The following is an 11,158-nucleotide window of genomic DNA, read 5'->3' as shown; positions in this document are numbered from 1 at the left end:
GTTGAAGATATATTGAAGATAGCTGAACTCTCTATTACACAGCAAGAAAAAATAATTTTCAAATTCATAATTTTTTTTTTTTTGAGTGGCTGAAGTTTACTTTTAAGTTTTAAACTGTTCATGGAAAACAGTGATGTGAGCTGTGCTGAGGTGGGGAAGGGTCTGTTGGTACTGGTAGGACCAAACTTAAGTACGAGGTTATAATGTGGTCATTAGCTGCTTAAGAAATTTAGAAATAAAAAATTTCGTGTCTTTAATTTGATAACAAAACGTCAGACATATCAATGTTTTCATATCTCCCATTACTTATTGAGTTAAATAATTAAATAGCTTTGAAATTGGAAGTAGAATTCAACAACTATTAAATCTGTTAACTATTCTGATTTATTGTTTCCTAAAATCCATCTCAAAATTATCTCCTGATGATTCTTAAAGAGTATAACATGTAATTTCAAGAGTATTTCAGAGTATTATTTGTGACATCAAAAAATTCTCTAAGTGTCCTAAAATAAAAGATTATTTGTGCATATGATGAAATCTTTAATAAAATATCTTTGATATACATCATCGTATACAGTAAGATAAGGTATGTGAATACCTTTTATAGACTGTGAAGTACCATACCTAAAAGTAAAATATAACTATCATTATATTGAATTTTTAAAAAAGTACTCTATAGTAACATACAGATTAGTAGTGTAACTTTTCCTCTTTTGAATCCCACTATCTCATATGGTACTTGTCATTTTCTCATATCTGGTATAATTATTTATGTATATAAGTCATGTGTCTTTATGATACTATAAAGAGCTTCACAACCATAGGTATATCTTGTTATATTCAACAGCATCTAATATCAGTACTTTGCAAAAAGAGACACTATGGCACGAAAATAAAATACTGTTCTTCTGAGGGTAGAAGCAAAAGCCTAGTAAGAATTCTATTAGCTACTGTGCATTTTTTGGACTTTTATAGTAGTGAACATGGAGACAGGAGAAAAACTCTTATTTCTTCTCAATAACAACATAGTCCTATGTAAGCAGAGTCGGGTATGCATTTAGAACCAGCAGTGGATAAAAGATGATTACTAAGAATAGAGACATGGGACACTGAAATAAAATGAAATAAGATAAAATCAAAGTCTGAAATTTTTCTCACAGTATTTTTCTGATTATATTAATTTTATTCATTCAGTTTGGAAATCCATTGAGCATGCTGCCTTATATCTATACATTTTTCCTTAAAAAAAAAAAGAGAGATTCCAAGAAGGAGGAAAAACAACCATTCAACAACTAAAGAGACAGAGAGAGACAGACAAATAGACAAGCACAGATAGATACAGAAGAAAGAGAGAAAGATAGACAAATTCTGAACAGTGGTTCTTGGCCACTTAACTAATGTCTCATTCTTTGAGGCTTATCTTTAGTAAATTGGCTATACCAAAAAAGAAAAATTGTCAACATTCATTCAACAAGGAACACATTAGCAACAATAACTATAAATGAAACATCTCTATACCTTAACATCGGATGTATCACGCTGACTGTTTCGCCAAGCTCTGGAAATTGATGAAAAGGTTCGATCTGCATGATCAAATTTTCCTCCTTGCAAGTTTAGAAAATAAGTTGTGAAGGGTTCCTAAAAGAGTAAGCAATTCAAAAAATCTGTATCTTCCCCCATGCATAAAAATGTAGTTTATAAAAACCTTTATATCTAAATACTTTAATGACTAATAGACATTAAAAAGACTAATGACTAAAACATACTAGGCATAGACTGGGAATTACATCTAAATTATTACACTAATGTTCTTAAATTATTTTTTGTTTCAGAAGAAATATTTCCAAAATTCGGTATGTGCAACATTTTTCAAACACTCTTCCTTTCCAAGAACAACTGATTAACAACATTCAGACACAAATTACATTTCATGTTCTTCACAGTACAGGGAAATAGTCCAATATGTAATTTTCCTATTGTTATGGCTCAATATTTAATTTATGATTAAGAAAAGAAAAATGTTTGGACGATTTAAAAGCCTCCTCTTAGTTAAAGAACACTTAAACACATATTAGTGGATAATTGCTTGAAATTAGCTAAGCACTATAAATTACTTCTAGGATTTATGTCTGCCTGTACCCTTCTAACAAGCTTTAATTAATGATGTGCTGCTAATGCTTTCCCAAAGAAATTACTTTCTAGTAGATGAATCACCTTTCAATTTTACAGAAACATTTCTTGTTTAACCAATATATTATCAATACATGGCAGCCTCGGTGTAACCTACACACATACCTTATTCCATTTGGGGCAACTGAAGTTCCAAAATATATGAATATATGTCCATGTAAATGAAATCTTATTTCTTATTTCAATAGACTACATTTGAATGTAATCCATGTTACAGTTTAAAATTTGGTAAGATATCAATCATTTTAAGAGGCAAATTTAAGGGAAAAAATTCATACAATTTGAAGGGAAACATTTTCAACGCAATTCTACACTAACATATTATAAAATACACACAAAATGGGATACAGAGAAATTTATAATCATTGAAAAAAATTTAGCCTTCAAAACAGATGCTGTTAATTCTTAATTACTACATATTCTCCACAACACTGAATTTATTTATCATGGTTTGTTATTCAAACTGAACTTACTATTCTTAGCAGCCATGCAAGAACAAAACTTGCGGTTGAGTAATGAGTACCATAGTGGAACTTTGGAACTTGATCATCTTCCCAGGATTCATAACGCTCCGCAAAGAATGCTGCTCTTTTTGGATTCAAAGCTCCCACTGGCTGCCAATGGGGAGGGAAAATAACAAACAAGAACAATAAATGTAAGTGTCTTTTATCTCTTTCACTTTTCGAATGTCCTAGTAGCAAATGTGAAAATGACTTTTAAAAATATATTTACTATAAGCTAAAACAGTGTTATATTCAGAGAGTAGATAAAGAAACAAACTTATTTTCAATGCAGGTAAAACATACACAAGAAAGTGGATGGAGAAACCTGTCATTTCTCAGTAATCCCAGTTTCTGGTGAATAAAGGTCTTTAATTAGCCCATAACAAGCATTTTCATAAAGACAATTACATTAAGTGAATATTAGCTATATAATACTTTGGAAAGCACCTATAAAACTATCCTTAGTTAATTAGAAGCAACAATCAGAAACAGAATCTTCAAGCTTGAGGATTACTTTATAATAGGTTCGAAAGAGAATAAAATAAAATGGGGGGGAGGTGAGAAGGAGTGCAAGGAGGACACTGTGAAAAGGGGGTTAAATGCAAACCTAGACATTTCTACTAGTATGAGTAAAACCAGAATTTAGAGGATAAAAACATACTTGAATGAAATATAAAAAAAATAAATAACAAAGAACAGTAGGCAGATTATAAGCTTATATAGAAAATAATACATTACAGCAGAGGTCCCAAAAGCAGTAAATAGCAAAGTGGTGAAGAACCTGTGCTTACTGGAATGATACTAGTACCCACTCAGAAGGTGTTTTGGAAAATAAAATGAGTCGGTACACGTGAATTTCTACAAACCATGCCTGTCAACATTCAATGAATGCTATTATTTTTAAGATTATCTTTTAGAATTGGGGTAAAGTTTGAATAACAGCCTGTGAAGCCCCAGCGCATTGGCTGGCATAAGATAAGAGCTTTTATAAATGCCAGTTGGTTTCGTTATTGTTGTTGCTGCTGTTGTTATTCAGGGAATACCTGAACTCCATTTATGAAACAGTAAGGAAAATTCTCTGTGATTATGCACATGTATTTTTTCTTAGAGAAGGTATACAGAGTGTTCCTAAGAGTCTCAAAGGGGTCTAAGAGTTCAAAGAATGTTGAGATTAGTTGCTTTAAGGTACAATTCATTCTCACAAAACATTCTGATTTCTAGAAAAAGTCTATTCCGTATTTAAAATATAAGGCATCAATCCACTCAAACTAAAAGATATATGCAAGATTATTTTCTTTAATGAAAACCTATGAGTTAGTCACCTCTCATTTATAAGAGAAAGAAAATATCTCATTATTTGTGGGGGAAATACTAAACTAAAATAAATGTTAAAATTTTGGTTTAAAATAGATGTATTCAGAAATATTTTGTTAGCAATGTTAAACCAGTTTATAAACTGCTATTCATATTAATGTGACCTTAAGCAACATTTTAAATTTATCATTTTAGCTCTCTTTCTTAATTAACTATTTTTTCAAAAGTGCTACTTATAGTATTGTTCCCTTTCAATAGCTTGATTCTAATTAGCATTTTAAGCCACTTTTTACTTTACAAGCAAATTTTAAAAAATCTTTAGTTGATTTCTATTTTAAATCAGTATCACAGTATACTGATTTAAAATGCCATCTTTTAAAGCATTAGTTTCTGCACAAAAGAATTAAATCTGATTTACTAAATTTATACCAGTTAAGAATGGAACTGACTCCAAGAAATCTTTGTTACAGAACCAATTTGGAATGCCTTTAAATGGATTTTAGTTGTTGTCCCTAAAGACTGAGCCATGCAAAAGGAAAGAAAGAAGAAATAAAATCATTGGAAGACAAATTATGTGAATTAAAAATAGAATCAATGCTCCTTTTGTATGGTTCTGCAGCATATTAACTATTCACTTTATCTGCTCCTATTTTTATTACTTTCCAAATGAGTACACCCCCCAAAATCAATAGTTATAGAATCACATTTCTTGAATATAATGCTAAAACCAATTAAGATTGATTTCACTAGCATCTAAAAAAAAAGGCATCGTGCAGAGATCCATATAGGCAGAACCCACAGTATCGATTCTGGCTGTTATTGTTACAGTTGGTTTCTGAAGCCTGCTACAGGACAGCTATCAAGACATAGCACATTTATTTGCAAGCATATAAAAAAGAAGTCCCCAAATAAAAGGATGTTAAAAAAAAAAAAAAAAAGTAGAAAAAAGAAAGACAAAAGACCAGAACGAACAAGCACAGACAAGCCTTACTCAAAAAGACCTTTAGGGCACACATTTTGGTTAAAAAAAAAAAAAAAAAGAGCAGTGGAGCTGTGCAATGACAATGATACACTATCAGCTTACTCAGAGAAGTTACAGTGGGAATACACACATTGAATTATACATTACGCGAAAGCACTGATTTATTGTGGTAATAACATCCACCTCATTAAAAGATTCTGCTTTGCTGCAGTTGGAAGGCTACATATTGTTTACTGCTATAAATTAATGGCAGTGCAAAGAAGACTGTGGAACCGTCTTAACAATAGATCTGTAATGACAGTGCTGTATATCACAGCTTCCTCAGCAGCTTCATAATAAAATGGAGACAATGTATTGAGCTAATACATTCTACCATGCTGGCCCATATTTTTCTGACAACTGCTTTAAAAGATGAGCTGAATCCAACTATGTTATAATGCTGCAAAACTAAGCAAGAGTCTGTCATACACCAAAGTGCATCATAGCATTTTTAAAACATTGTCTAAATCAGCATTTCAAGATATTTATTCATCTCTACAAAAGAACTAAAAGTAAATGCTGATGGCTTCTCTTACTTATACAATATATTAAGAGTATCAATCAGAGGGCAATTCAGGAAAATACCTAGCACCACCATCCTACAGAACACTCTTTGTACAATTTAACTATAAAAGCTTGACAGAATATTTTTTTTAATGATCAAACTGATTAAAGGAAGAAGAGCAAAAATACTAGTCATTTAAAATGGTCATAACTTCTTGAAAAAAATCAATAAAAAATAGGTATTGATTAGACAGGTATAATTCAAGTTCATAACCAGTAAAGACAAATAGTCCTAGGATATAGAAAAAATAATTCTAAATATTACATAAAGGTAACAAATAGAATTGAAGATGATTTTTTAAATAAAAAAAATCTTGATCACAAGATGAAAAAGTCGTTTGAATCAAATAGAATGATTTAAACTTGAGTATCAAGACTACCAAAAGAAATGTTACATTCAAAAAATGGAAATAAGAGTTTCAAGAGAACTCTCAAACTCTTGAAAATGTATAAATAGCCAAGAAAAATCACTATACTTATGATATATAATCTCACAAATAGCAAAACTGATCACTGTGGTAGAGTGATAAGTATTCTGTATGAGAAACAGTAATGATACCTGTCAGTAAGTTTTGTGCAAACCAAAACTTTCTAAATCAGGTTTTTAAGAGTATTACAATAAAAAATACCTTATTACCTTCTTCGAGAAGTAATTCTGTTACTAGAAAAACAAAAATACTACACGTAAAGTACCCAGCTCAGTGCCTGGCACATAGTACATTATTAGCGATAATAATCTTTTTCAGCTTATTTGATTAAGAATATTTAAGAAAAAAGTCATTAAACAAGCCTGATGAAATTAGTGGAGTTTATTAGAAAAAAGTGTAATTAAACCTCATAATCCTCTAATGATATATACAGTACTGTGCATTATCTCTCAGAAGCCTAATAGCATGTAATAGTCACAATAAACTGAACTGCTCTACCTTGAGAGCATAAGCAAAAGCAAAATTACTTTTCAAAAGTCCAAAGGGTCCCCCAATTTTACTATGAAATGCATATAGAATGCAAAGCAAATTACAATCAACTCCTATTACATTAATTCAAAGCAAATAGTTTTGGATTCACAGACCCCTTCGAGGGCACACAGCAGACTCATATAATTACTAGTAAAAGTTAACTGTAAAAAGAAAGGGCTTTTTGTAGTGGTGATACATTCTAAGATTTTCTTTTTTAAAATTTCTAGAAATCTTGCCTGAAGTTATCTAATTAAGGATAACAGTCACAGCTTACATTTTGCAATCTATTAAACATTATTATGCATTCTCACAATAAATATGTGAGCTAGATAACCCAATTTTAATAATGAAGACAAGAAATGCCTTGAGTAAAGTAGCTCAATTTCAGTATAAATCCAAGAGACACAAACCCACCACTCAAAATCTGGTCTTTGGGCCATTTTATCCATCTAGAACTGTTGTATTACAAATTGTTTTTCCTAATAACAATTTTCCAATTTCTTACATTTCTACTTCTTAAATGTGATATTTATTAATAGGTTGATTTAAAAGGCTAATGATATATGTAAAGTACTTAGAATGGCTCCTGACACAAAGAAGGTACTCAGTAAGTACAACTGCTTTTAATGTTGTTGTTGCAATTATTATCACTATCATGATAATTCCCCTTCCATTTGAGATTTATATGTGAACTGTTCCAACTTACATCATCCTTTTAGAAGTAAAGTTCCAAACTTCTGGACCGTGATTACATTTAGAGTGAAGAAAATGATAGGAAACTGACAACAAATGTATTTTTGTACAGCAGAGATGTGCTTGAATCAACAAACTTCTAAGATCTAAGTCTCAAAAGAGGTTTTTATATCTTTCTGTGAAGGCTTTCTTTGGAAAACCATTAAACTACCATAAATGATGAGAAATAGAAGATTAAAAAAAATTCTGGAGTATAAGACTCAGAAATAGGGCACTTGGAAATGCTATCATAAGGATACATTTTGTGGGTGTATAGAGAAGCAAAGAAGAGATGCTAAAAGAAGTTCAGGAAAGGGAAGCAAAAGAGCATGACTACTTTTAGGACCTTGCTTAGGATCTTGCTGACTGGCCCAAAGCCATTTGCCAGTGTCATCTTCATTTGGTATGATTAGGAAACTGGAAATATCCTTTAATTCTACGACACAAAGCCTGTCCTACAGCATTAAGAGTTCATAAACAAGAGAGGTTACACATTAATTTATTCTTTCCTACAGGCAGGGAAGGCCTTAAGACACTGAAAGACAGCCATTGCAAAGTGAGAGCTAAAGACTATCAAAGAAAAAATTGGTTGAACTCAATTCATATGAATTCAATGTTATATGTTATATAGAATGTGTCAGGTTAAATGTTAGCTTCAATTAAGAGGATGAAAGAGAGTGGACTATGAAAACATATGACAGAAAGATGTCATTCCTGATTAAAGAATAATAATTTAGCCTGAGAAGATTACAGGAAATAACTGTGATACGTAGACTAAAGGGGCCATTCTATTTGATGACAATGTTACTATTTATTGGATATAAGTGAAGGTTCTAAGAGTCTTGCGTAAATTATCTCGTTATATTCACAGCAACCCCTTAATATATAAACCTATTAACATTTCTAATTTACAGGTTAAAAAAAAAAAAAAAAGCTGAGTCTGGGAGAAGTTCAATGACTATTAAGGGTTGGTCACCTAACCAGTGGCAAGGGCAAGATTCAGATCCAACTCTAACTAGATTGACTAGTAAATCTTAGAATGATCTGAGTTATGTGGATTGATGAAATATTGGTGCTAAATCCACAAGGCCATTAGAATCCTTTCATGGGAGGTTTGTATTAAATGTCCTTTTGAAAAAAATGCTACTTATGTTTTTATCCCTACCTATATATGTGAATATCACTTTGGCAGAAGGCTTTATAATTGGGGGGTGGGGGGAGGGGGAGATTTTGTCTCGGGACACCAAAAAGATGCTTGAAACATCTTAAAAAACAAAAAACAGGCAAACAAAAAAGGTTAAGTACTGCCACCAAAGTGTATTGCTTTACTTTCCTCTTGTCTTTTATATCTGTATACCTGTAATCAAGGAACCAAATGAGAACCTTTAATTCTGTGTTGCTAAAGCTTTCGGAAGAAGCCAGCAAATTTTATTCTGTGCATCTTCACCACCTGCCCTCCACCCCACTCCCCAAGAGAAGAAAATAAACAAAGAGCCTCTGTCACTTAAGCGACGTTGCCACTGTTAGGAGGTGCGGCAACTATTTTGTGTCAGTTGCAACAGCTCTTTTATCTAAATGACAAGTATAACAAACAGCTTGATCAGCATTTTTACTCAACCCTGGCTTTTAGGGTATTTCTTCATATGCTACATATGACTGAAATGGTTTGGCACTTATCTTCATGCACTCTACATTTTATTTAATATTGTCAAGAAAAAAAATTTCATTGGCACACTACTGTGGCTTTTAGAGTTAACAAATAAGCACTTTTGTTTCAAGTATCAGAGCAGTTTTTAATCCCTTGAAACACACTTTCTTGCAAGTGGCATTAAACATACATTCGCTATACTATTTCAATTTAACAAACACATCTTGGGAAAAAGAAACTATTTCATTTTACTTGTGCCTACATAGAATCTAAATCATTTCAAATGCTCACATTGGTAGATTTAGTAGCAATGCCTTTACACTTCTATTATTCAGCTATGGTTCGTGTTAAGTGATTTTTACTACAAGTTTTTATCTGAGTTTGAGAAAGACACATAAATTGATTATAGTAATCTGATAATCCAATGCCAGTGTTGAGCTAAATATTAGAAGAACCTAAAAGACAATCTTAACAATCTAAGGCAAACTGAAAAAAAAGTCTTAAGCAATTATGAAAATGATAAACACCCAAGAGGCCCATTGATCAAAACCTATCATTTGCATACAGAATCATTTAAAACCATTAAAACCAGGAGTTCAGGTCTAAAATTGTTACTATTGGGGTGATATGATCTTTGGCGCTGTCCTGTAATATGGGATTCTCAGTTCTTTTTGCCGACACAGAGATAATTCCAGCACAGTGAGATTTAGAAGATTTATTAAAAGTATATTTCAGAAGGAGATGAGCCCCATTAAGGAAGCCTGTAGCTCTGTGGAATTTGGGAGGTGAGAAAGTTAAAGATAAAAGACAAGAGTACGCTCCAAAGGAGGAGCGGGTTTCAGTGAAAAGAGCTATAACAGCACAGAAGTGGGAAGGTCTGTTTATATTTGGGCCATGATGTGGGGTTACAAAGGCATTCCTAGGTGACTGGCACATGAGGTCATTTTGATTGACATTTAGCAGTTATATAACTCTGCCTACTGTGCATGTGCTTACCGAGACCTCAGTCTGTTATAAGTAGATTCATGAACTTCCAGGCATACGTATGACTTAATGAGCATATAATGAGGCTGAGGTTATGGGCACATTAGGGTAGTACTTTCTGCACAAGCTTTGGTGGCCTGGTGGCTGGAAGAAACCACCTACAGGTTTATGGCTCTCCAGTCCTTTGTCTCTCAGGATGCAGAAGTGATTTTTTAACTACAAAATGGTTGTTGTCCGAGTGATCTCTGGGTTGTGCCTTCGCTCCTTTGTTTCCCTGTCACTCACGTCTGTCTAACCACCTAAGAAGATGGTATCTTCTCACAGACAAACCTAATCAATAGCTACACATGGAAAAATTCTCTCTGAAAGAAATTCAGAAACTAGCTGAATAACTCATACACATCAAGAAAATGAGGAAAAATCCCACATCATAACAGGTAGGAAAGGCTGTGACATACTCTTGTCGTAAACCCAATTGTGACTCAGTGACATACAACTGGGAGAAAGCTCTCAACTCACAACTTCTGAGTGAAGGTTTTGTACCCAACATCTAGCACCCTAATGTTTAAAGACTTCTACCTGTGAGAAAGGCCCCCAAAACACCTAGCTCTGAAGACCAACGAGGCTTACATCCATGAGACCCCAAAAATCTATAGCAAAAAAAAAAAAAAATCCCTACTGAGCTCCAGAGGACTTGCCTTGGCTATGCCCTCAGAGTTCAGTGCAGAGGCAGTAGACAGAACTGCCAATCTCCTAGTCTTTCCTTGAAAAGGTTTATTTGCATATCTTAAAAGCTGCAGCCTAAGGATCATGCTCCACACATCTAGGGACCAACTGTGATCTTCCTAAGACAGAGAAGGCAGCAGACACCACCATCTCCGCATCCCCTGTAGCCCTCTCCAAATCATTAATATCTCCCTGGGAGGAGCTTATAACACACCATCTGGTATCTCTGCTTTCGCAGGTGTCACCTAGAGTATGTACCCCATGGTGGCCAGCTCTGGTGGGGCTTGTGTTTGCAGGCCCCATAGGATATAGCAAACAAACAAGCAAAAAAAGTTATTACTGAGCGGGCTACAGGGGATGCGGAGATGGTGGTGTCTGCTGCCTTCTCTAGTTAATTTGTGCCTTCCAAAAAGATATGTTGAAGTCCTAACCCACAGTACCTGCGTATGTGACCTTATTCATAAAGAGGGTCTTTGCAGATGTAGTCAAGATGAGATCATTTGGGTTGGCCCAAATC

General features: G+C 33.4%; 1 protein-coding gene across 1 annotated transcript in view; it reads right to left on the bottom strand.

Moving 5' to 3' along the window:
• Positions 1–11,158, bottom strand: part of LRBA (LPS responsive beige-like anchor protein) — a 558,252-nt gene that overhangs the window by 137,895 nt on the left and 409,199 nt on the right. The window contains exons 47-48 of the mRNA XM_006906268.3: positions 2,664–2,804; positions 1,519–1,638 (exon numbers count right to left, since the gene is read on the bottom strand). Of these exons, the coding sequence (XP_006906330.1) occupies positions 1,519–1,638; positions 2,664–2,804 (261 nt within the window). The remainder of the gene's footprint in view (positions 1–1,518; positions 1,639–2,663; positions 2,805–11,158) is intronic.

This window comes from Pteropus alecto, unplaced genomic scaffold (genome assembly GCF_000325575.1).
Source record: "Pteropus alecto unplaced genomic scaffold, ASM32557v1 scaffold50, whole genome shotgun sequence".
Lineage (NCBI taxonomy): Eukaryota > Metazoa > Chordata > Mammalia > Chiroptera > Pteropodidae > Pteropus > Pteropus alecto.
The sequence above is the reverse complement of the archived record's forward strand: the minus strand, read 5'-3'. Positions and strand labels throughout refer to the sequence as shown.